Source organism: Somniosus microcephalus, chromosome 2 (genome assembly GCF_052327205.1).
Source record: "Somniosus microcephalus isolate GS21.2 chromosome 2, FLI_Smic_1.0, whole genome shotgun sequence".
NCBI classification, from domain to species: Eukaryota; Metazoa; Chordata; class Chondrichthyes; order Squaliformes; family Somniosidae; genus Somniosus; species Somniosus microcephalus.
Genome location: NC_140988.1, coordinates 316,567,980 through 316,595,481, shown reverse-complemented (window position 1 = coordinate 316,595,481; position 27,502 = coordinate 316,567,980). Strand labels below are relative to the sequence as shown.

Genomic DNA, 27,502 nt, shown 5'->3' with positions numbered 1-27,502 from the left:
TAGACCTGGCTTTCCTGAGTACATCTGTGCTGGCAGTGGGGGCTTCAAACAGTTCTTAAGCCCCTTATTTGCAAATATAAGGAGGCTGCACACTACTGGCTCATAATGGGCATGTGCTTCCTGCCCACAATATTGGAGGCATAGGAGGCCATTTAGTGCCTGAAAACGGTGGCTAAACGGACAAATATTCTAGGCCAACACATATGCAAAAACTAATATGAGTATCTTATTCATTTAATTTCACCTTTCCCAATGTGGTATTTTTTGAAAGCATACGATAGAGTTAATTTGTTTTGTGTAGATGCTTATGTTAGATAACATTTGGCTCAATTGTTTAACTTAGTAATGAATAAAATTGAAAAACAGTGGCAAATCATTTCACTGTACTAAGGCATTAAATTTTATTGCCATAACATATTGAAGTAATAGATGTAAATTTCTGTTATAAATGAGATTTTGGTCCATTACATTCAATAATCCCAGCAGACTGCAGCTTATTTATCTGCTCTTTGGCAAAACCATTTTCAGTTAACACAAGTTGTGTGTGTTCTCCTATTTCTGGGTCTCTTTCCAGGCTGATAGTGGCTGGGGTCCGGGACAGAAGAGGAGCTGGCCTAGGACTGACTTGTCCTTCCACATCAGTAATAAAAGATCCTCTTTCTTGATTGTGTGGATGATTGAAAGCTTCTTGGAAAGACAAAACAGGAGTGACACAAGCATCTGTCCCATCAAAGATCTTAGTCCACTGTTCTTGACTCTTTGCAGCAAATGCTTCTGTAAAAATTCTTTTCAACTCTGGCCAGTCAGACTGGCTCATCTGAGGGGGAAGTTTGGTGGAATCCAAGCCGAGACCTACAGTGACGTACAGAAAACAGCAGCTAGTCACAGGATCAATTGCACAAGGAGAAACCGTTAAATTTAGATTAGAGAATAAAAACAATACTATCATTGAATTCAGAATACTGACTTTGAAGGGTTCTTTTTAAAAAGAACAGTGATTAATACTGAGAGAATTCACTGCTCTTTGAATAATGCCATGGGGTCTGAGCAGGCATTTAGGTGTCTCAGTTTAACTTTCAAAAAACCTTGGCTGACACTTCAGTGCAGTACCGAGGGAGTGCTGCATTGTTGAGACTCCCTCAGTAGTGCACTGAAGTGTCAGCCAAGATTATGTGAGGCTTGAATCCACAACATTCTGACTCAGAGGCGAGAGCGCTATCTAGTAAGCCAAAAAGAGAAGGGTGAACCTTGCTGGACAAGCAGTGGGAAGCTCAGTGTTTTGTGCTGGTAAGTAGCACATATACACACTTGGGGTCCCTAAGCCTTGGCTCTTACCTATCTGTAACTAAGATTTGTCTGAGCTTCAGTAAATAAGATGAGTTCCTACAGGAAGAAACTTCACACTCCAAGTTGTGTAGATTGAAACTCTGCTTACGTGGATTTCTTAGTAATTTGGTTTGGATATTCTTAAGCATGGTGGCAGATTTCCCATATGTCAGCTACCCTACTGACCAAAAAATAATTATAAAAAGGTGTGTGGTTCTCAGCTTAGAAATCTTTTCAGAAGATATAGGCCTAAATTTTCATCTGTGTTTTTAGGGAATTCCCTCCCTAAATCATCACCCTATCTTTCATCCTTTAAGACCCTCCTTAAAACCGATCTCCTTGACTAACCCCTCCCAATATCTTGTTCTTTGGCTTGGTGTCAGTTTTTGTTCGATTATACTCCTGTGGAGTGTCTTTGGCTGTTTTCCTGTCTTAATGGTGCTAAATAAATGTGGATTACAGGAAGTGGCAGGGGGAGGGACACACCCCAATCTACATCGAAGGGAGCAGCCCCAGAGGGAGAGACGAGGCAATGACTCCCTGAGAAGATCCTGCAAATCCATTGGCAGAATAGGCGCACCAACGTCAATGTTCTTGCTCAGGCCAACATCTCCAGCATCGAAGCTTTGACCACACTCGATCAGCTCCGATAGACGGGTCACATTGTCCGCATGCCCGATACGAGACTCCCAGAACAAGCGTTCTACTCAGAGCTCCGACACGGCAAGAGAGCCCCAGGTGGGCAGAGGAAACACTTCAAGGACACCTCAAAGCCTCCTTGAAAAAGTGCAACATCCCCACCAACACCTGGGAATCCCTGGCCTAAACCCGCACAAAGTGCAGGAGAAGCATCCGGGAAGGCGCCGAACATCTCGAGTCTCTTCGTCGGGAGCAAGCGGAAGCCAAGCGCAAGCAGCACACGTCAACCAAAGAACCCCACCCACCCACCCCTTCAACCACTGTCTGCCCCACCTGTGACAGGGACTGTAGGTCCCGCATTGGACTCATCAGTCACCTGCGAACTCATTTTTAATGTGGAAGCAAGTCATCCTCGATTCCGAGGGACTGCCTAAGAAGTTCAGTTCCATTCGCAAAGTCTCAGAAAATGAAGCAGTCTGTGTCCACATGCAGCAAGACCTGGACCAAATCCAAGCTTGGGCTAATATGTGGCAAGTAACATTCGCGTCACACTAATGCCAGGCGATGACTATCTCCAACAAGAGAGCGTCTAACCACCTCCCCTTGACATTCAATGGCATTGCCACCGTTGAATTCCCCACCATCAACATCCTGGGGGCTAACATTAACCAGAAACTTAACTGGACATAAATACTGTGGCTACAAGAGCAGGTCAGAGGCTAGGTATTCTGTGGCGAGTGACTCACCTCCTGACACCCCAAAACCTTTCCACCACCTGCAAGTCACAGGTCAGGAGTGTGATGGAATAATCTCCATTTGCCTGGATGGGTACAGCTCCAAAAACACCCAAGATGCTCAGCCCTATCCAGGACAATTAGGGATGGGCAATAAATGCTGGCCTTGCCAGCGACGCCCACTTCCCGTGAATGAATTAAAAAAAAACTCCAGTAGGCTTGCACTGCTTTGGCTTCACACTGACTTTAATATAACTGCAGCCTAATAGTCCAACATGGATTAGATTTGTCACTACAGATTCAACCTGGAATTAGTGTTCAACAGTGGAAGACTTCACCATCTAACTAATCACAACTAAGTATTGAGATCTTCCCTGCTAATGAAGTCAGACACATTCCATTTCTACAAAATACACAGGACTGTTTGAGAATAATGCCAGTGCTCCAAGAACTAGTGTCAGTTGCGAGATCATGTGGTTATCTGCTGAGATGGTGTTCAGCCAAGCACATTACTGCAGGGCGAATTTCATGAAAATAACAATACCAACTGCATTGTTAATAACATTTTCTTCCAAATTCATGCAAAGCCAGCTTGGTCCCACAGTAAATAACAGAAATTCTGAAGAGTAAAATGGTTCTATAAAATCCAAAATCTATCAAGCTTTAAGTAATAAGTGTAGGTTAGTAATATTAACTCTGTAATGCATCTGCTGTAGTTAATGATTTAGTTGCTGAGTATTTTCTCAGGATCAAGATCAAAAACAAAAGGCTGGACTTTAACTTCGCGACACACTGGGAGCGGGGGTCCGGTATCGCACAGGAAACCCGAAATTAAGTGCAGCTTGTCGGTCGGTGGCTTTTTAACCCAGCCACCTCATTATCATTAAATTTCCAGGTTTCCCAACCATGAGAGGCCATGATGACGACCCGCATGAAGGAATTTCAACTTTAGTTTTTAAAGGGACACTCCAAATATGCAATTTCATGGAGTTTGGTGCACAACTGAAGTAATTGGCAGAACAGAGTCCAGACATTCAAAGGCTGTGCCTCATTTTAGTGGCGACTCCCTGGATGTTTTGCTGGGGGCTGCAAGGGCCCGCAGGGAGATATTCTTTCCTACTGACGGGAGGAAGAAGCCTGCAGGTGAAACAAGCCTGCAGGTGAAACAAAGAAGGCGTGGCTGGAGGTTGACAATGAGGTCAGCAGCAGGGACCCGGTGCCACGCTCGTGGATTCAATGACGAAAGTGGTTTAATGATCTAAGCAGGGCAGGAAAGGCGAGTAGAGTGGCACATTCACTTACATCATGCTGTGCGCATCACCCCAACCCCCTCACTCTTCCTGCTCAAGCCTACTCCACCACATCACTCCTCACACCAACTTACCTTGCAGGTGCACCTAGCCTTCTCTGTCTATGCACTTCCTTACATCCCCATCTGTCCATCCACAACTGACACTCACCCTCATCCTTAGCAATGTCACGTCCCTCCCTCACAGTCACCTTCAACAAATGCTCTCCATCCATCGGGTGAACACATCCCATTACTCTCATTCATAGGTCTCTTCTTTCCCTCCTTGCGGAAGAAGAGAGCACAGAACACAAGGGAGTGACAGAGAACCGGAGGATTCAATGCCGAAAGCATTCCAGCCATCTTGCAACTAATAGCTACAGAGGAAGAGGCGCTGAACATCAGTGGAGTCTCGGCTTGCCTGGCTGTCGGAGATGGGGGCCTGCCAGCTACCTGGTGACACAATTAAATATCCGGCAGCCACATGGCATACAAAACTTAATCATGTGGACTTGACGTCAGCAGCCACTGAAATACGATCATGTGCATAATGATAACTTCAAGCATTCTTACCTTCACAGTACTCACTCATTCATGTCTTTTACCTCCCACAGGACCTTCACGCGTCCAGCAGTATTTGGTCCAGGTCGCCCATGACTACGACAACTCCTCAGAGGAGCTCACTGTCTGAGGGTGCACCATCACAGGACTCATGCCAACCCCACGCACCAGCTCAGATACTTGCACTTCGGTGGGACCAGTAAGGCAGATAGTTGGGTTTTCACCTGGTGACTCCCACATCACAAGTGAGCAAGAGCAGATAGTGGAGATGGACAACAATGGAGAATCTGGGTCGGAGGCCGCAGGACGCTCCAAGATCTGCTCAGCTAGACCCTGGGGGCCGTCGACGAACAGGATACTTATGCAGCAGCAGCAATGAATATGCGATGTACTGGCAGGTGTTCCAGCTGCACTGTGCACGCTGACACAGAGATTGGAGTCAGTCTGTCTCAAGCATGAGTGGCATGATGTTGCAGGCCTTTGCGATGATGTCTTTGTCCATGGAAAGAGTGGCCACCTGCTTGGAGCATCAAATGTGCCAATCAAACAATTACATGGAGGTCTTCACCAATGGCTTGAACACTATGAATGCCACCTTAAATAGGGTGAATGATAACCTAGCCTTGGCTGTTCATTTCCCCACTGATCTGCAGGAAAGTTTTCTCCAGGGGACATGGAAGTGGGGACTCAGCTCAAAGCGTTCCAACTTCGTAGCCGTGACCCCCACCCCATAGTCAGTACCCCATATGCTGCCTCGTGTCCCGATGGCCGAGTCTGCCCCTCCGCAGGTGCAGATGGAGCAGTCTTTGGCGGGGCCCTCATGGGCTCCAAAACCCAGAGGACGTTGGCCAAGAGCATCTCAGCATCAGAGCAGGGATCTGAGCAGCCTGCCTCTAACTCTGCTGAAGCCACAGGGGTTGCACCATGTAGAAGTGCTAGAAAGAGGAAGAGTCAAGATTTGTAGTCGTACAAGGATATGCACGTGTGTGTTAAACAATGTTAGAGTGGCAAGTTTCGGTTTTATTTTTGAGCCACATAAATATTATTTCTTTCCACCACTTTCCCATCCTGCTTATTTTTGGTTGCTGCCTGACAAGTGGCCTTTTCACTTGTGATGAATGGTAAGACATGAATTGACACCGAGCAATGGGGCCTGTGAAAGGGATGCTTGGTTGTTTGCAGGACTGGTATTTGTTAATTGTCATGTGGGGGGGGGGGGGGGGGGAGTGGCTCTTGCATGTGGTTGTCAGATGGGTGGACTAGTGGAACCTGTGAACCTTGCACTAATGAGGGCATTCCAAGCAGCAATGAGCTCAGCTGCTGGTGCATTGGCCGCATCACATTCCGTATCCTCCTTCTCCATCTCCTCTGAATCGTCTAAAGAGGCTCTGTGCTTTGTTCCTCCTGCAGGTCCAAACCTTGCTGCAGTGCAATGTTGTGCAGAGCGCAGCACACCACGACCATTCTAGAGGCCCTGGATGGTGCCTACTCAAGGGCGCCCCCAGATCTATCCAAGCACCTGAAGCGCATCCTCAGCATTCCGATGGCTTGCTCAATGACACATCTAGTTTTCATATGGCTTTCATTGTATCTCGCCTGGGTCTCATTGGTTGGGATCCTTTCGGCTGTCATCAGCCACGCTTTAACTGCGTATTCCTTGTCGCCGAGCAGCCAGCCGGTAACTCTGCTTAGAGGTGCGAAGAGATCAGGGAGGGTGGACTGCCACAGGACAAAAGCATCATGGCAGCTGCCAAGAAATCTTGTGCACACCTGCATAAACACCAGCTACACATTGATGGAGTGGAAGCCCTTGCGGTTGATGAATACTCCTGGGTGATCTGGGTAATTGCTACATGCGTGCAGATGATGACACCCTTCACTTGTAGGAAGCCAGCCTGAGCCGCAAACTCGAGCACCCGCTCATTTTGACTGGCGCCATCGCAGGAAAAGTGTACATAATTGCCGGCCCTGGCAAACAAGACATCAGTCATCCTTCTTATGCATTTGTGGGCCGCCAACTGCAAGATCCTGCAAATGTCTCCGGCAGAGCCCTGGAAGGATCTAGAGGCAAAGTAGTGAGGGCAGTGGTGACTTTGACAGCCACTGGTAAAGTGTAGCCACCAGGTCCACTTGGCAGTAAGGTCTTGTTCCAGCAGGCTGCAAATGTCTTACCACCTGAGCCACTGGTGTTCCGACATGTCTAGGAAGCTTACCCTCTGCCTGTAGTTGCTGTGTGTTGGATATGGCCTTCTGTGAGCTGCATCTCTCTGCTGATCCTCTCTCTCCTGCGGAGCTGCAGGTCTGTGAGCAGCAGGCTGTTGCTGCTCCTGATCTTGGTCCTCCATCTGAGGTCCAAAGTAACACAGCATAAGCGGCACCCATGCTGACCTGATAGATCAGAGCTTCAAGTGCAGGTCAGACGTACAAACCGCCAAAGTGTAGCTGACACCTCCAAAGTTGTAAAAGTAAAAGTACTGTGAACAAAGCCTTTCACACAAGCAGGCAAGAAACCAGCTATGAGGTGGCAGTACTTATTAGCACATTTCCCTGTCGTGTCTTCAGCACCCTCAATTGCCACTGTGTTCTTGCCCTGCTTTCACTGGCGAGTTCCAAGAAGCCTAGGAAACCCGTGGACCCAGTGTTAAATTGCAAAAGCCATGTTAATATTGCTGTAATTGAGCAATTAACATATTGAAATTGACAATCCACCTCTCCCGAGGGGGTTAAATGCAGAAGTTGGCGGGTTGGAACTAGCTTCCCAACGCACTCACATTTCCAGGACTTAACCCAACTCATACCACAATAATTGCTACTCTTTATGATGCAACTTTTGATCTCACATCTAAATAAGATAACTTCAGGACATCTCTGCACCTTCCATTGCCATAGCATAGCAATTAAATAAGTTTATCCACTCTCGATGTGAATCACTGAAATTAGGCGAGATAAAATTTCTAACATGAATTTTAATAGTTTCACCACAAAGAGCAAGTTAAACTTTGATTGTGGATCAATTGCATCTCACGTGGTTAAATGACAAAGCTGTCTTTGGGCCATATCCTAAATTGTTTCACAAAATTGTGCAAAAGTCTACTTGTCAGGAGATAGTACCATGCACACCTTCTCCGAAAGCCCATTATCAAGCACACGGTAAGTAAATTATTTAAGCGTACTTTTTATTGTGACTGGCAAGCCAGGGAGCAGGCTTCTGGCAAACACTGAGGCTTATTCATTCAAACAATAGCTGCTTCCTAAGGTGGCTTGCACAGCGCTTATAAGGCACCTGACTAGAATAATCCTCACATTAAAATTACATTTCTTGCACTCTGCCACCCCATAGGTCCAGCTTGGAACAGAGTGTAAACCTTACAAATCCAAGGGGAGGACCCACTATCCGTGGTTAACTAAAAAAGCTAAAGATAGTATCAAACTTAAAGAAAAAGCACATAATTGCGCAAAGATGGGTGGCAGGTCAGAAGATTGGACAGAATATAAAAAACAGCAAAGAATGACTAAAAGATTATTAAGGAGAGAAAAATTAGAGTACGAGAGAAAGCTGGCTAGAAATATAACAGATAGTAAAAGTTTCTATAGATATTTAAAAAAGAAAAGTTAACTTAGTGAGCGTTGGTCCTATAAAAAGCAAGTCTGGGAAATTAATAATGGAAAATAAGGAAATGGCAGTTGAATTGAACAGGTATTTTGTATTGATCTTCACTATAGAGGATACAAGTAACATCCCAGAAATAGCTGTAAATCAGGAAATGGAAGGGAGGGAGGAACTCAAGAAAATTGCAATCACCAGGGAAGTGGTACTGAACAAATTGTTGAAGCTGCGGGCCGACAAGTCCCCGGGTCCTGATGGACTTCATCCTAAGGTCCTAAAAGAAGTGGCTAGTGAGATAGTTGATGCGTTGGTTTTAATTTTCCAATTCCCTAGATTCGGGGAAGGCTCTATTAGATTGGAAAATAGCGAATATTAACTCCTTTATTCAAAAAGGGAGGGAGACAGAAAGCAGGAAACTACAGGCCAGTTAGCTTAACATCTGTCATAGGGAAGATGTTAGAAGCTATTATTAAAGACATTATAGCAGGGTATTTAGAAAATTCCAAGGTAATCAGGCAGAGGCAACATGGTTTTGTGAAAGGGAAATCCTGTTTAACCAATTTATTGGAGTTCTTTGAGGAAGTAACATGTTCTGTGGATAAAGGGGAACCGGTGGATGTACTGTACTTAGATTTCCAGAAGGCATTTGATAAGGTGCCACATCAAAGGTTATTGCAGAAAATAAAAGCTCATGGTGTAGGGGGTAACATATTGGAATGGATAGAAGATTGGCTAGCTAACAGGAAACAGAGAGTAGGCATAAATGGGTCATTTTCTGGTTGGCAAGGGATCAGTGCTGGGGCTTCAACTTTTTACAATGTATATAAATGACTTGGATGAAGGGACCGAAGGTATGGTTATTAAATTTGCTGATGACACAAAGATAGGTAGGAAAGTAAATTGTGAAGGGGACATAAGGAGACTACAAAGGGATGTAGATAGGTTAAGTGAGTAGGCAAAGATCTGGCAAATGGAGTATAATGTGGGAAAATGTGAAATTGTCCATTTTGGCAGGAAGAATAAAAAAGCATATTATCTAAATGGTGAGAGATTGCAGAGCTCTGAGATGCAGAGGGATCTGGGTGTCCTAGTGCATGAATTGCAAAAGGTTATGCAGGTACAGCAAGTAATTAGGAATTACTGTAGAATGTTATCGTTTATTGCGAGGGGAATTGAATACAAAAGTAGGGAGGTTATGCTTCAGTTATACAGGGCATTGCTGAGACCACATCTGGAGTACTGTGTACAGTATTGGTCGTGGACAGTATGTTTCCTCTTGTGGGAGAATCTAGAACTAGGGGTCACTGTTTAAAAATAAGGGGTTGCCCATTTAAGATAGAGATGAGGAGATTTTTTTTCTCAGAGGGTCGTGAGTCTTTGGAACTCTCTTTCTCAGAGGGCGGTAGAAGCAGAGTCTTTGAATATTTTTAAGGCAGAGGTAGATAGATTCTTGATAAGCAAGGGGGTGAAAGGTTATCGAGGGTAGGCGGGAATGTGGAATAATCAGATCTGCCATGATCTTATTGAATGGCGGAGCAGGCCCCACTATTTAAAAAAGGTGGTAGAGAAAAAAATGGGGAATTATAGACCGGTAAGCCTGACATCGGTAGTGGGGAAAATGCTAGAGTCCATTATAAAAGATGTAATAGCAGAGCACTTGGAAAAGAGTGACAGGATCGGACAAAGTCAACATGGATTTACAAAAGGTAAATCACGCTTGACTAATCTACTGGAATTTTTTGAGGATGTAACTGGTAGAATAGATAAGGGAGAACCAGTGGATGTGGTGTATTTCGACTTTCAGAAGGCTTTCGATAAGGTCCCGCATAAGAGATTGGCATGCAAAGTTAAAGCACATGGGATTGGGGGTAAGGTACTGACTTGGATAGAAAACTGGTTGGCAGACAGGAAGCAAAGAGTTGGAATAAACGGGTCTTTTTCCGAGTGGAAGGCAGTGACTAGTGGGGTACTGCAGGGATCGGTGCGAGAACCCCAGTTATTCACAATATATATTAATGATCTAGACGAGGGAACTAGATGTAATATCTCCAAGTTTGCAGACGACACAAAGCTGGGTGGGCGTGTGTGCTGTGAGGAGGATGCCGAGAAACTCCAGTATGATTTGGACAGGTTGGGTGATTGGGCAGATGCAGTATAATGTGAATAAATGCGAGGTTATAAACTTTGGTGGCAAAAACAGGAAGGCAGATTATTATCTGAACGGCAATAGATTGGGAAAAGGGGAAGTGCAACGAGACCTGGGTGTCCTTGTGCACCAGTCGCTGAAGGTAAGCATGCAGGTGCAGCAGGCTGTTAAAAAGACAAATTGTATGCTGGCCTTCATAGCGAGAGGGTTTGAGTACAAGAGCAAGGATGTCTTGCTGCAGTTGTACAGGGCCTTGGTGAGACCACACCTTGAGTATTGTGTGCAGTTTTGGTCGCCTTATCTGAGGAAGGATGTTCTTGCCATGGAGGGAGTGCAGCGAAGATTCACCAGACTGATACCTGGGATGGCAGGAATGACATATGAAGAGAGATTGGGTCGATTAGGCTTATATTCGCTAGAGTTTAGAAGAATGAGAGGGGATCTCATTGAAACTTATAAAATTCTAACAGGACTAGACAGACTAGATGCAGGAAGGCTGTTCCCGATGGCGGGGGAGTCCAGAACCAGGGGTCACAGTCTAAGGATAAGGGGTAAGCCATTTAGGACTGAGATGAGGAGGAATTTCTTCACCCAGAGAGTGGTGAACCTGTGGAATTCTCTACCACAGAAGGCAGTTGAGGTCAATTCATTAAATATATTCAAGGACAGGGTACTGAATTTGGATGATCAGCCATGATCTCATTAAATGGCGGAACAGGCTCGAGGGGCTGAATGGCCTACTCCTGCTCCTATCTTCTATGTTTCTATGTGGGTCTGCGGGGGTGAGAGGGATTGAAAAGTCCGCTGTGGAGGTGAGTGATAGGTGCACGTGTGGAGAGGTAAGTATGAGAGGTGAGTGTAAAGTGTTAGAAAAAGTTTATTTACCTTTGCTTCTTCCTGCAGGCTTCAACCCTTGGGGATCCGGAGGTGCCTCATCTCAACGGCAGAGATGACCGAATGGCTGCCGCTTTCTCAGATGCAGCAGCCATCTGATTTCTGCTCAGGAAAGAGGTTTGCTGAGCCTTCAGTACAAGGGCTCACCTTAGAACAGAGATTGTCAGTGTTTGACAACTTCTCAAAGCTGTCAAATGCTGACAATTCATCTGTCAAAAAACAAACCCATCCCGCACCCATGCCAGTTTCAAAGGAGGCGGGTACCTGACCCGCACTGGGACCCGCCTCCCCGAGGTGGGAAGGGGATTAGTGCCAATGAATTGCTGGCCGCCTGCCTCCGCTGCTGTCCCTGGCCTCCTGAGCACCCTCCCCCGGCAGGGTGCCGGCTGCACTCCGATCCCGGTGGCCCACATGGGCCCCGGGTCATGCTGCGCAAGGCCCCTCCCCTTTAAGAAGGGGAGGAAGGCCTGCAATACCGCGGCGAAACACGCTGCGGTACACAGTACCGCGATATTCCCTCGCAGCGCCCCAAGAGGGAGGTGGGGTGCTTCCAGTAGCACCCTGCTTCCCTCCTGGGGCTCTACCACTCAATTTCGGCCGCGGGGGCGCTAATTTGTTCAGGGTGCTAAAAGTAGCACCCAGCGAAGTTACCGCCCCAAAGGGGGCGCAACTCGATTTTACCCCCTAATTATTCAGTAAGGAAAATATCAAGTTGGAAGGCAGGACTGTTTACATGCATTGAATAAATCAACTTTCAGTGCATGTTCACGGTGAAGCATAAATACATTTACTTGGCATACTTTGTTATCATCCTGAAGTTGGCTGGTAGAAATGGGACCACTCAGAAGCGGTAGGTGTGTGAGTTATGGCAAAAGTAGTGAATGTGGACTTTAATGGAATAAAAGCTAGGAATGATTGACGATGATAACTTTCACTATTTAACACCCATTGAAATTCTTGTCCACTTGCACCTGTAAATAGTTGATTTCTGTGGTGAGGTGGCCCCAGTGTAAAGCAACAGAAGAACCAAGGCACAAGCCAGCCCAAGTAGAAAGTGAGAAATAAGATACTGAAAAGAAAAGCAAAGGAACAAGGGACAATTTTGAGGAAGAGGAAAAATGCTTATGTACATGAGAATGGTATTGTTTTCAAGAGCAATGTCTCCAAAACTTCAATGGCAGATGCATGGCTTTCAAGAAAGTTTTGATCTGTAAGGTGTTTAACAGCAAGTGGAAGAAATTTGTCCTCTGATCATTGAGCATTTGGTTACTTCTGTGAGATCCAGCTGATATTTGTAGGAGCTTGGACACCTGACTCTAAATCTAAAGCCAGGGTTTATGTGAGGCCATGGGAGAGCCACAGCAGACTTTCACATTCCTGTATCAGTACTTTGAAAAACAGCAACTCCTTGTGTCTGTTTTATTGAAGAGTAATCCTACTAGATAGCTGGATGCTGGGATGCTTGTATGGGACCTAAAGCCAGTCTTTTGGAATGGATCAATCACGGTTCTTGAAAGGTTAGTTTTGTCTTTTTAACACCTCCCTAGTTCCAGTAGCAGTCATCAGATGTCTGTCTGATCTTTTTATTTGTTCCGGGATGTGGGCATCGCTGGCAAGGCCAGCATTTATTGCCCATCCCTAATTGCCATCGAGAAAGTGGTGGTGAGCCGCCTTCTTGAACCGCTGTAGTCCGTGTGGTGAAGGTACTCCCACAGTGCTGTTAGGGAGGGAGTTCCAGGATTTTGACCCAGCAACGATGAAGGAACGGCGATATATTTCCAAGTCAGGATGGTGTGAGCTTCTTGAGTGTTGTTGGAGCTTCACTTATCCAGATAAGTGGAGTGCATGCCATCACACTCCTGACTTGTGCCTTGTACAGGAAACTCTTTGATATCCGGCACCAACAGGACCGGTGTGTTGTTGTGTCCAATTCTGGGCACCGCAATTTAGGAAGGGTGTGAAGGCCTTAGAGAGTGTGCAGAAAAGATTTACAAGAATGGTTTCAGGGGTGAGGGACTTCAGTTACGTGGATAGACTAGAGAAGCTGGGGTTGTGCTCCTTAGAGCAGAGAAGGTTGAGAGGAGATTTGATAGAGGTGTGCAAAATCATGAGGGGTCTGGACAGAGTAGAGAGAGAGAAACTGTTCCCACTGGCAGAAGGGCCGAGAACCAGAAGATACAGGTTTAAGGTGAATGGCAAAAGAGCCAATGAATCATAGAATCATAGAAAGTTACAGCACGGAAGGAGGCCATTTCGGCCCATCATGTCTGCGCCAGCAAAACAAAGAGCTATCCAGCCTAATCCGACTTCCCAGCTCTTGGTCCATAGCCCTGCATGTTAGAGCATCCCAAGTGCACATCCAAGTACTTTTTAAATGTGGTTAGGGTTTCTGCCTCTACCACCCTTTAAGGCAGTCAGTTCCAGACCCCCACAATCCTCTGGGTGAAGAAATTTCCCCTCAAATCCCCTCTAAACCTTCCCCCAATTACTTTAAATCTGTGCCCCCTGGTTTTTGGCCCCTTTGCTAAGGGAAATAGGTCCTTTCTATCCACTTTATCTATGCCCCTCATAATTTTATACACCTCAATAAGGTCTCCCCTCAGCCTCCTCTGTTCCAAGGAAAACAGACCCAGTCTTTCCTCATAGCTAAGATTCTCTACTCCTGGCAACATCCTTGTAAATCTCCTCTGTACCCTCTCTAGTGCAATCGCATCTTTCCTGTAATGTGGTGACCAGAATTGCACACAGTACTCTAGCTGAGGCCTAACTAGTGTTTTATACAGTTGAAGTATAACCCACCTGCTCTTGTATTCTATGCCACGGCTAATAAAGGCAAGCATTCCGTATGCCTTCTTAACCAACTTATCTGCTGGGCCTGCTACCTTCAGGGATCTGTGGACATGCACTCCAAGGTCCCTTTGTTCCTCTACACTACTCAGTGTCCTACCATTTAATGGGGCAGAAATTCGGATCGGGGGCTTGCCGCGCGTGCAAGCCCCCGATCTGCACTTACCCGACGCGCCTGCCGTTCACCTCCAGGGACGCCTGGAATTCCTTTTTGAAAGAGAAGAATCCCGGGCAGCGTCTGACGTCACGCCGCCCAGGAGTGCAGCCAGCGCGAAGCCTGGAGCGCACTGTGCAACTGAGACACGCCCCTTGAGGTCTCAGTTTAATAGGACACGCCCCCAATGTTTCTCACAAGCTGCAAAGCATTTTTACATGCAGAGCAGCATTTCAAATAGGTTTTTGGTATTTTAATGAAGCTTTTGGTAACTTTTATAAACTTTTAAAAACGTTTACATTATTTTGAAGAATCTGAAGTAGTTTTAAACAGAATTAAAGCAATTTAAAGACTTTTAAAAGCCCTGAAAGAATTTTTTTCATTCCATTTATTTATTTAGCAACGTCGTCGTCATACGTGTCTTCACACTGTTCCCTTTGGGGAACTGTATGAAGTGGTGGAAGGATTTATGGCCGTGATTAACGCTCCTTCCGTGACCGTAACCATCTTTGTACCAGCCATTAGGGTGGTTAGTCCTATGGCGGGAGGGTTTTACGGGCTCCCACAAGCTATACGAGGAGGGGGGGCCACCCACACCCACGGACGCAAATATCCCACTGGATGTCAACCCAGAATTTAGAGCCGGAGCTCCGACTCCACTTGCCAGGACTGTCTGGAGCGGGGTTCGAAACCCTACCCCGTCTGGCCAAGCGGCGGGGATCCTACCGCTACGCCAAAGGCCCACTCCGATTAGCAACGTGAAATGGCTGGAATGAGCACAATTCACGGCATTAAAAGAACTCACAATTGAACTGATGATGACCTCAGCAATCTCCTCAACGAGGTGGAGGCGCAGCGCCTGCTCATCATTGGTAATGAGAAGTCCAAGGCGCCGCAAAAGGGACAGATGATAGCTTGGTCTTTCAAGTGGCAGCATAGGGCTCCAGTCACGGGGAGGGAAAAGGCGCAGGAAACGTATGGGTGTCACCTTTTGCGCGGAGTGGGCCTTTCGCGTAGCGGTAAGCATCCCTGCCGCTGGGCCAGAAGGAGTAGGGTTTCGAACCCCGCTCCAGACAGTCCCGGCAAGTGGAGTCAGAGCTCCAACTATAAATTCTGGGTGGACATCCAGCGGGATACTTGCGTCCGCGGGTGTGGGTGGTCCCCCCACCTCAGATGGGTTGTGGGAGCCCGTAAAACCCTCACGCCATAGGACTAACCACCCTAATGGCTGGTATGAAGATGGTTATGGTCACAGAAGGAGCGTTAACGTGGCCAGAAATCCTTCCACCACTTCATACAGTTCCCGAAAGGGAACAGTGTGAGGATACGTACGACGATGACCTCTTTCGCAATGCACCTCCTTGGACCCTCAGTCGCAGATGCGAGGGGGCAAATCGTGCAATTGTTAAATTTTTCATTTTATTGACATGTAAAATGTTGGCCCAGTAATTCCGTTCCAAACGCGTGAGTACGGTCGGGGTACTCACGTGTCTGGCCGGAGGAAATGCCGGATTTCAGCATGCACAGCGCATGCGGGGAAAACCGGCATTTCCTGTCCTCTGAACGAAGGGGTTCAGAGGCAGAACGCGTGCGACTGCACAGGCAGCGCGTGCGCAGTAAAATTCGCCGGTTTCATTCATGCTTTCAGTGAGGTTAAGTCCTTGCAACTTACACATGAAAAAAGCATGAGTACAGTTGCTCCAGAGGCTGCGGAGGAAGATACATTTTATCGTGGAGCTTCTGAAAGGCAATATTTTTGCTTGGGAAAGGGAGGAAAGTTATTTTAAGAAATGCTGAGGTAAGTTTTAAAGTTTATTTTTGTTTTTTAAAACGGGTTTTCAGTACTGTAGGTAGAAGGAGCAATTGTGGCTATGTGAATTGAATTTGCTGTGTTTATTAAATGTGAAAATGACTCCAACATTTTTAAGAAAGAAACTTTTCATCAGTAATATATTCTTTTAAGTAATTATGTATGTATGTCCGTATATATTCCTTTACGTATATGTATGTATGTATATATTCCTTTACTTATGTGTATGAATGTATGTATTTAATTATGATTTTCCAATAAGTTACTTTCTCTGAAAGTCATAATTAAATACATACATTCATACACATAAGTAAAGGAATATATACATACATACATATACGTAAAGGAATATATACGGACATACATACATAATTACTTAAAAGAATATATTACTGATGAAAAGTTTCTTTCTTAAAAATGTTGGAAATGTTACATTACTCATTTTAGAAGTCATTTTCACATTTAATAAACACAGCAAATTCAATTCACACAGCCACAATTGCTCCTTCTACCTACAGTACTGAAAACCCGTTTAAAAAAAAAAATAATTAAACTTTAAAACTTACCTCAGCATTTCTTAAAATAACTTTCCTCCCTTTCCCAAACAAAAATATTGCCTTTCAGAAGCTCCACGATAAAATATATCTTCCTCCGCAGCCTCTGGAGCAACTTTACACATGCTTATTTCATGTGTAAGTTGTAAGGACTTAACCTCACTGAATCCATGAATGAAATCGACGAAGTTCACTGCGCACGCGCTGCCTGTGCAGTCGCACGCGCTGTGCCTCTGAACCCCTTCGTTCAGAGGACAGGAAATGCCGGTTTTCCCCGCATGCGCTGTGCATGCTGAAAACCGGCATTTCCTCCGGCCAGACGCGTGAGTACCCCGACCGTACTCATGCGTTTGGAACGGAATTACTGGGCCAATGTGTATTCCCTTTCCTTGTTAGCCCTCCCCAAATGCATTACCTCACACTTCTCCGGATTGAATTCCATTTGCCACTGTTCTGCCCACCTGACCAATTTAGTGATATCTTCCTGCAGTCTACAGCTTCCTTCTTCAGTATCAACCACACATCTGATTTTAGTATCATCTGCAAACTTCTTAATCATACCCCCTATATTCAAGTCAAGATCGTTGATATATACCACAAAAAGCAAGGGACCTAGTACTGAGCCCTGCGGAACCCCACTGGAAACAGCCTTCCAGTCACAAAAACATCCATCAACCATTACCCTCTGCTTCCTGTCTCCGAGCCAGTTTTGAATCCAACTTGACACTTTGCCCAGAATCCCATGGGCTTTTAATTTCGTGACCAGTCTGCCATGTGGAACCTTATCAAAAGCCTTGCCAAAGTCCATATACACTACATCAAATGCACTACCCTCATCTACCCTCCTTGTTACCTCCTCAAAAAATTCAATCAAGTTTGTCAGACACGACCTTCCCTTAACAAAGGCGACATGACAAAAAGAAATTTACTCAGCAAGTGGTTAGGATCTGGAAAGCACTGCCTGAAAGGGTGGTGGAGGCAATCTCAATTGTGGCTTTCAAAAGGGAGTTGGATAAGTACCTAAGAGGAAAATATCTGCAGGACTACGAGGTAAGGGCGGGAGAGCGGGACTAGCTGAAGTGCTCTTGCAGGGAGCCGGCACAAGCTCAATGGGCCGAATTGCCTCCTTCTGTGCTGTAACCATTCTTTGATTCTATGATCACCAAAGCGTTTTATGAAATAATGATGCAGCAGTGCCTGCTGCCGTCGACTATGTTAAAGTACTCTCAAATTACACAACTAATTGTACTAAGGGGATTGATTTTTTGTAAACCACAAGTTCCAAAATTATATTCATATTAATGGGTACACTTGAAACTTGTGTTTTGAAATACGATAATGTAATTCAGATTACATATCTGAAATATTGAACTTTGCCATTTGAGAATTAATGTCAAATTTATTAAGGTCCTTAAATCTTCATTATAAGAGAACTGATTAGTTATCAAAGGCATCATGCATTTTGATGAGAAAAATTCAGAACATTGGCATTATTGTTAACTGTTTCCTTTATTTGAGTTACAGAAAGTTTAGAGGAATGAGAGGTGAGCTTATTGAAACATATAAGATTCTGAGGGGGCTTGATAGGGTAGATGCTGAGAGGATGTTTCCCCTCGTGGGGGAATCTAGAACTAGGGGGCACAGATTCAGGATAAGGGGTCACCCATTTAAAACGGAGACGAGGAGGAATTTCTTCTCTCAGAGGGTCGTGAATCCTTGGAATTCTCTACCCCAGAGAGCTGTGGAGGCGGAGTCATTGAATATATTCAAGGCGGAGATAGACGTATATTTGAGTTACAGGGGAGTCAAAGGTTATGGGGAGCGGACAGGAAAGTGGCATTGTGGCCAAGATCAGATCAGCCATGATCTTATTGAATGGCGGGGCAGGCCCAAGGGGCCGAATGGACTACCCCTGCTCCTATTTCTTATGTTCTTATGTAAAAAAAACACGGAAGTCTTATAACCTTTTAATAAACAACTAGGGAGACTCGCAGTTACCATACCTTCCCTAGTACAATTTTGAGCAATTTTCCGACAGTATCAGCATCAAGTACTCCCAGGTTATGCAAGAGTGGTGGTGTCCAAGATATGGCCCATTGGCCAAATGAGGCCTGCAAGCTCCTTCAACCCAGCCCACAGTTATTTCCTCCTGTGCTTGCAGTGTGGTTCAAACCCACTAGTGGGGAGGATTAGAAATAGTGCATCCTGATATCATTTAGTCCAGTGAAGGAATAGTATTTTTACATCAATCAAGATGCAACTTTCAAGCCTGGGAATTTTAAAGAAGCTGAAAGAGTTTCCACCTTGTGAACTATGGACATCAGGAAGAGCAGCAGGGAGTAGACAGTGATGGATAAGGGCAGACTGTACAGTAGGATGCAAGGAAGCTAACTAAATAAGGACGAGCAAAAGGTAGAGTTCTCCTTGGTGGGGGGTGGAGGGGGGTGAAGAGGAGAGGGGATTTAGAATTTTACTACATAACTAGGCTTGAATTTTTTTTTTGCATATGAAGGGTTGGATTTTTAGCATGCGGGCATTAATATTTAGTATGGGTGGATTTTTTATTTGAGACCTTGAATTTTTACAAGAACTTGCACTTATATAGCATCTTACAGAAAAATGCCTCAAGGTGTATCACAGAAAAGTGTAACGAAACAAAAATTGGAAGCAAGCCAAAGAAGGAATAGTAGGAAAGTCTCGGTCAAAGAGGTAGGTTTTAAGGAGGGTCTTAAAGGAGGAGAGAGAGATGGAGGGGTTTAAGGAGGAGAGAGAGGTGCAGGGGTTTAAGGCGGAGAGAGACATGGAGGGCTTTAAGGAGGGAATTCTAGAATTATGGCATAGACAGCTGAAGGCACAGCTGCCAATGATGGGGCAAAGAGAGTGAGGTATGTGTAAAAGGCCCGAGTTAGAGGAACGCGGAGTTCTAAGAAGAACATAAGAAATAGGAGCGGGAGTAGGCCATACGGCCCCTCGAGCCTGCTCCGCCATTCAATAAGACCATGGCTAGTCATCGACCTCAACTCCACTTTCCCGCTTAAATCTCCATATCCCTTGATTCCCCATGAGTCCAAAAATCTACCTATCTCAGCCTTGAATATACTCAAAGACTCAGCATTCACAGCCCTCTGGGGCAGAGAATTCCAAAGATTCACAACCCTCTGAGTGAAGAAATTCCTCCTCATCTCAGTCTTAAATGGCCAACCCCTTCTCCTGAGACTATGTCCCCTAGTTCCAGACACTCCAGCCAGGGGAAACAACCTCTCAGCATCTACCCTGTCAATCCCCTTCAGAATCTTGTATATTTCAATGAGATCACCTCTCATTCTTCTAAATTTCAGAGAGTATAGGCCCATTCTATACAATCTCTCATCATAAGACAGCCCTCTCATCCCAGGAATCAATCTAGTGAACCTTCGTTGCACCGCCTCCAAGGCAAGTATATCCTTCCTTAGATAAGGAGACCAAAACTGTGCACAGTACTCCAGGCGTGGTCTCACCAAAGCCCTGTACAATTGTAGTAAGACTTCCTTACTATTATACTCCAACCCCCTTGCAATAAAGGCCAACATGCCATTTGCCTTCCTTATTGCTTGCTGCACCTGCATGCCAGTTTTCTGTGTTTCTTGCATGAGGATACCCAAATCTCTCTGAACACCAACATTTGAAAGTTTCTCACCATTTAAAAACTATTCTGTTTTTCTAATCTTCCTACCAAAGTGAATAACCGCACATTTCCCTACATTATGCTCCATCTGCCACCTTACTGCTCACTCACTTAGTCTATTATATCCCTTTGCAGACTCGGTGTTCTCCTCACAGCTTACTGTCCCACCTAGCTTTGTATCGTTAGCAAACTTGGATACATTACACTCGGTTCCTTCATCTAAGTTATTAATATAGATTGTAAATAGCGGAGGCCCCAACACTGATCCTTGTGGCACCTCACTAGTTACAGCCTGCCAACCTGAAAAAGATCCGTTAATCCATACTCTCCGTTTTCTGTCCGTTAACCAATCCTCTATCCATGCTACTATATTACCCCCAACCCCTGAGCCCTAGTCTTGTATAATAACCTTTTATGTGGCACCTTATCGAATGCCTTTTGGAAATCCAAATATACTACATCCACTGGTTCCCCTTTATCTACTAGTTACATCCTCAAAATCACTAATAAATTTGTTAAATACGATTTCCCTTTCATAAAACTATCTTGACTCTGCCTAATCATGTTATGATTTTCTAAGAGCCCTGATAGCACTTCCTTAACAATGGATTCCAGCATTTTCCCGACGACTGATGTCAGGCTAACTGGCCCGTAATTCCCTGTTTTCTCTTTCCCTCCTTTCTTGAATAGTGGCGTTACATTTGCAACCTTCCAATCCGCTGGGACTATTCTAGAATCTAGGGAATTTTGGAAGATCCCAACCAATGCATCCACTATCTCTTCTGCCACCTCTTTTAGAACCCTAGGATATAGGCCGTCAGGTCCAGGGGATTTGTCAGCTTTTAGTCTCATTAGTTCCTCTAGTACTTTTTCTCTACTTGTATTAATTACGTTAAGTTCCTCACCCTCATTTGACCCTTGGTTCCCCACCATTTTTGGTATGCTTTTTGTGTCTTCTACTGTGAAGACAGATACAAAATATTTGTTTAACGTTTATGCCATTTCCTTACTTCACATAATAATTTCTCCTGTCTCAGCCTCTGAGGGACCAATGTTTACTTTTGCTACTCTCTTCCTTTTTACATACTTATAAAAGCTCTTACAATCTGTTTTTATATTTCTTGCTAGTTTTCTCTCATATTCTATTTTTTCCCTTTTCATCAATTTTTTGGTCATCCTTTACTGGTTTCTGAAACTCTCCCAATCCTCAGGGGATACTATTCTTCGCAACATTATAAGCTTCTTCTTTCAATCTAATGCTAGCCTTAACTTCCTTAGTTAGCCACGGTTGGATCACTTTTCCTGTGGAGTTTTGATTTCTCAATGGAGGGTTGTAGTGCTGGAGGAGGTTACAGAAATATGGAGGTGCAATGCCATGAAAGGATTTCAACATGAGGATGAGAATTTTAAATTGGAGGCACTGGCAGATCAATGTAGTTCCGCGAGCATAGGGGAGATGGGTCAGTGGGACCTGGTACGGGATAGGATAGGAACATAGACATAGAAGATAGGAGCAGGAGTAGGCCATTCGGCCCTTCGAGCCTGCTCCGCCATTCAATGAGATCATGGCTGATCATCCAAATTCAGTACCCTGTCCCTGCCTTCTCCCCATATCCCTTGATCCCTTTAGCCTTAAGAAATATATCCAACTCATTTTTGAATATATTTAATGAACTGGCCTCCACCGCCCTCTGTGGCAGAGAATTCCACAGGTTCACCACTCTCTGGGTGAAGAAATTCCTCCTCATTTCTGTCCTAAATGGCTTACCCCTTATCCTTAGACTATGACCCCTGGTTCTGGACTCCCCGGCCATCATAAACATCCTTCCTGCATCTAGTCTGTCCAGGCCTGACAGAATTTTATAGGTTTCGATGAGATCCCCTCTCAATCTTCTAAACTCCAGTGAGTATAAGCCCAATCGACACAATCTCTCCTCATACGTCATTCCTGCCATCCCAGGTATCAGCCTGGTGAATCTTAGCTGCACTCCTTCCATGGCAAGAACGTCCTTCCTCAGGTAAGGCGACCAAAACTGCACACAATACTCAAGGTGCGGTCTCACCAAGGCCCTGTACAACTGTAGCAAGACATCCTTGTTCCTGTACTCGAACCCTCTTGCTACAAAGGCCAACATACCATTTGCCTTCTTAACCGCCTGCTGCACCTGCATGCTTACCTTCAGCGACTGGTGCACAAGAACACCCAGGTCTCTTTGCACTTCCCCTTCTCCCAATCTATTGCCATTCAAATAATAATCTGCCTTCCTGTTTTTGCCACCAAAGTGGATAACCTCACACTTATCCACATTATAGTGCATTTGCCATGTTTCTGCCCAATCACCCAATCTGTCCAAATCATACTGGAGTTTCTCGACATCCTCCTCACAGCTTACCCTCCCACCCAGCTTTGTGTCGTCTGCAAATTTGGAGATATTACATCCAATTCCCTCGTCCAGATCATTAATATATTGTGAACAGCTGGGGTCCTAGGACCGATCCTTGCGGTACCCCACTAGTCACTGCCTGCCACTCGGAAAACGACCCGTTTATTCCAACTCTCTGCCTTCTGTCCGCCAACCAGTTCTCTATCCAAGTCAATACCTTGCCCCCAATCCCATGTGCCTTAATTTTGCACACTAATCTCTTATGCGGGACCTTATCGAAAGCCTTCTGAAAGTCCAAATACACCACATCCACTGGTTCTCCCTTATCTATTTTACCAGTTACATCCTCAAAAAATTCCAGATGATTAGTCAAGCATGATTTACCTTTTGTAAATCCATGTTGACTTTGCCCGATCCTGTCACTGCTTTCCAAGTGCACTGCTATTACATCTTTTATAATACTCTAGCATTTTCCCCACTACCGATGTCAGGCTTACCGGTCTATAATTCCCCGCTTTTTCTCTACCACCTTTTCTGAATAGTGGGGTAACATTAGCTACCCTCCAATCCATGGGTACTGTTCCAGAGTCTATCGAGTTCTGGAAGATGACCAGCAATGCATCTACTATTTCTAGGGCCACTTCCTTAAGTACCCTGGGATGTAGATTATCAGGCCCTGGGGATTTATCGGCCTTCAGTCCCATCAATTTTCCTAACACCATTTCCTTACAAATACTGATTTCTTTCAGTTCCACCCTTTCATCAGGCCCTATGTTCCCCGGCATCTCTGGGAGGTTATTTGTGTCCTCCTTTGTGAAGACAGAACCAATGTATGAATTTAGTTGGTCTGCCATTTCTTTGTTTCCCATTATAAATTCCCCTGATTCTGACTGCAAGGGACCTACGCTTGACTTCACCAATCTTTTTCTCTTCACATATCTAGAAAAGCTTTTACAGTCAGTTTTTATGTTCCCTGCGAGCTTACTCTCATATTCTATTTTCCCTTTCTTAATTAATCCCTTTGTCCTCCTTTGTTGAATCATAAACTGCTCCCAATCCTCAGGATTATTGCTTTATCTGGCCAATTTATATGTCCTCTCCTTGGATCTTATGCTATCCCTAATTTCCCTTGTTAGCCACGGTTGAGTCACCTTTTTTGTTTTATTTTTATGCCAAACTGGGATGAACAAATTCTGTAGCTCATCCATTCGGTCTTTGAATGTTTGCCATTGCCTATCCACCGTCAACCCTTTGAGTGCCATTCCCCAATCAATCCTACCCAACTCGCTCCTCAGACCATCGTAGTTTCCTTTATTTAAATTGAGGACCCTAGTCTCTGAGTCAACTACTTCATTCTCCATCTTAATGAAGAATTCGATCATATTATGATTGCTCCGACCCAAGGGGCCTCGTACAACAAAATTGCTAATTAATCCTTTCTCATTACATAATACCCAGTCTAAGATGGCCTGATCTCTGGTTGGTTCCTCGACATATTGGTCCAGGAAACCATCCCGTAAACACTCCAGGAATTCCTCCTCCACAGTATTGTTGCTAATTTGGTTGGCACAATCTATATGTAGATTAAAGTCACCCATAATTACTGCTGTGCCCTTATTGCACGCTTCTTTAATTTCCCTTTTAATGCCATCCCCAACCTCCGCCTTACTGTTTGGAGGTCTATATACCACTCCCACTAATGTTTTTTTCCCCTTAGTATTTCTCAATTCTACCCATACAGATTCCACATCATCAGAGCTAATATCCTTCATTACAATTGTATTAATCCCTTCTTTAACCAGTAATGTTACCCCACCTCCCTTTCCTTTTTGCCTATCTTTCCTGAATATCGAATACCCCTGGATGTTGAGTTCCCAGTCTTGGCCATCCTTGAGCCACGTTTCCGTAATCCCAACCAAATCATATTTGTTTACCTCTATTTGCGCAGCCAATTCGTCCACCTTATTACAAATGCTCCTCGCATTAAGACACAAAGCCTTCAGGCTTGTTTTTTTAACGCTCTTAGACCTATTAGAATTATTATTTACTGTGGCCACGTTTGATTTAAACCGTTGATTTCTCTGACTGCCACTTTTGTTTTTCTCCTTCCTATCTTTTACTTTTATCCCTGTTTCCCTTTCCTCGGTCTCCCTGCTCAGGTTCCCAACCCCCTGCCATTTTAGTTTAAACCCCCCCGAACAGTGCTCTCCTGGTCCGATCTGGTCGGGCCTCGCCTTGCTCCTCCTTTTGTACTCCGCCTCGGTGCTCTCCTGGTCCGATCCGGGCAGCAGAGTTCTGGATGAGTTGAAGTTTATGGAGGGTGGTGAATAGAGATTAGCCAGAACAGCATTGGAATAGTCGAGTCTGGAGGCGTCAAGAGGATGAGGGTTTCGTAGATGGGCGATCTTAGTTGTGGGAGTAACAGTCTTTGTGATGGAAAGGATATAGGGTCAAAAAGGATGCCAAAGTTATGAACAGCCACCAATAATCTCAGACTGTGGCCAGGGAGGGGGACTGAATTGGAGGCGAGGGTACGGTGTTCGTGGCGAGGGCACGGTGTTTGTGGTGAGGGCCGAAAAGGATGGCTTCAGTTTTCCCAATGTTTGACTGGAGAGAATTGCTTCTCATCCAGAACCAGGGATCAGACAAGCAGACTGACAACACAAAGGCAGTGGAAAGGTCGAGAGAGATGGTGGAGAGGAAGAACATAATGCCATGTCTTTGGATGATGTTGCTGAGGGATAGCATGTAGAAGAGGAAGAGGAAAGGGCCAAGTACAGATCCTAGGGAACTCCAGAGATAATAGTTAGGGGGCAGGAAGAAAACCCATTGCTAGAGATTCTCTGGTTATGACTGGATAGGGAAGAGTGGAACCAAGCAAGAACAGTCCCACTTAGTTGGACAACCGAGGAAAAGACATTGGAGGAAGATGATGTTGTCGACTGTGTCAAAGGCTGCAGAGAGGTTGAGAAGGGCGAAGAATGATATATAATACACCATGATCACAATTACAGAGGATGCTATTTGTGACTATGATGAGGACCGTTTCAGTGCTGTGGCTAGGGCAGAAATCTGATTGAAGAGATTCAAATATGAAGTTGTGGGAAAGATGGCACGGATTTGAGAGGCAACAACATTTTCAAAGGATTTGAAGAGGAAAGGGAGGTTGGAGATGAAGCAGTAATTTGCAAGGACAGTGCATCGCTGGGTGGGGGGCGGGGGGGTGATGACAGCAGTTTTAAAAGGGAGGGCAACAGTACCCGAGGAGAGGGAACCATTTACAATGTCAGTCAGCATAGGGGTCAGCATGGGAATTTGGGTAGTTAGCAGTTTAGTGGGAATGGGATCAAGAGGGCAGGAAGTGGATCTCATGGAAAAGATGAGCTCAGAGAGGACATGAGAGGAAATTGGAGAAAAACTTGGGAAAGATGCATGTACAGGGTTAGGGGAGGGGGGAAACCTTGCTGGAAATTTGTTGGCAAGGGGAGGGTGCGGCTGAGGCAACTAAACGGATGGTCACAATCTTAGTGACAAAGAAGTCCATGAGCTCCTCGCCCTTGTTGTTGGAGGCGAGGGAGCAGGTGAGAGGGATTTGAGGAGATGGTTGGTAATGGAGTAAAGAAGCCAGGGGTTACCTTTGCATTCCAGTATGATCCTGGAGCAGTAGCAGTTTTGGTAGAGGAAAGCAGGGCTTGATGGCACTTGATGTGGTGCAGCCAAATCTGGTGGTGGATGGTTAAACCCGTTGTGTGCCAGATGCATACAAGTCTGCACCTTCTGGACTTGAGGGAGCGAAGATGGGACATACACTAGGGGAACAACCTGGGTGGGAGAGAATAAGGGTTTTACTGGGAGAAGGCTGTCAAAGGTGGAGGTGAGGGACTGATTGAGCATATCAACAGCTGCAGAAATATTGTGGTGAACAAAAGACTAGACAGCTGGGAATTTGAAAGTTCAAATATAAGTGACTTGGGGAAGAGTTTCTTACAGGGGTGGATGCAGAAGGAAGTGGGGTTGGAAGGAGCTGGGGGACGTGAGTGATGTGGGATACAAGGAAGTGATCAGATATGGTCTTGTCTGTGATCGAGAGGATGAGAGAAGAGAGGCCATGTGAGATGGCAAGGTCAAAGGGGTGGCCTTGAATATGGGTAAGAAAGTTTATACGGATGCAGAGGTTCAGGGAAGATAGGAGGGCAGTGAAATCAGAGAAGGGCGGGCAAGGTGAGTCGACATGGAGATTGAAATTATCGAGAGTAAGAAGCCGCTCAGTACAGAGTCTGAGGGAGGAAAGGAGTGAAGATATCTGGGTGACAAACACTGGGTGGGGCTTGGAGATGTGGTAGAGAACAAGGACTTTAAAAAGAGGCAAGAGGAGTGGAACAAGGTGAGGTGCTCAAAGGAGGAGGTGCCAGAGGAGTGTGGGATGATTTGATGATAATGACCATATTGTCAGTAACGGCTTGGGCGGGGCAGGTGGTGGAAAATAGAGTGAGGCAGAGAGGATTCAGCAAGGTGTCACCACCCATTTCTTTCATAATTGCAATTATCAACAATAAGGTCATGGATGGCAAGAGCCCTGTTCGCAAGTGAATGTACATTCTGGAAGAAAATTCAGAGAGGGGCAGTGATTGTTGATCCACTGGCAGTCCAAGGGGTCAGCGATGGGTGGGCTGTGTGGGACGAGAAGGTGGTTGATAAAATTAGCCTCCAGCAGGCATGCCAGGCAGGAAGGTCGGTGAAAGGAAGATGGGGCAATTGGGGTTACTCCTCATTTTAGGCAACAATGGGTGCCTTGAAAGGCCAATTGGAGAATACCAAGAGAAGCAGAAGATGGCTGTGGGCTTATCTAAAGGAGATTCAAGCCTGGGATGGCAGCAGGAGAGGAGGAAGGCAG

At 45.3% G+C, this 27,502-nt stretch overlaps 1 protein-coding gene across 1 annotated transcript in view; it reads right to left on the bottom strand.

Moving 5' to 3' along the window:
- Positions 1-387: 387 nt before the first annotated feature.
- amacr (alpha-methylacyl-CoA racemase) overlaps positions 388-27,502 on the bottom strand; it is a 116,664-nt gene continuing 89,549 nt past the window's right edge. The window contains exon 6 of the mRNA XM_085974194.1: positions 388-852. Coding sequence (XP_085830320.1) covers positions 443-852 — 410 coding nt within the window. The 3' untranslated portion in view covers positions 388-442. The remainder of the gene's footprint in view (positions 853-27,502) is intronic.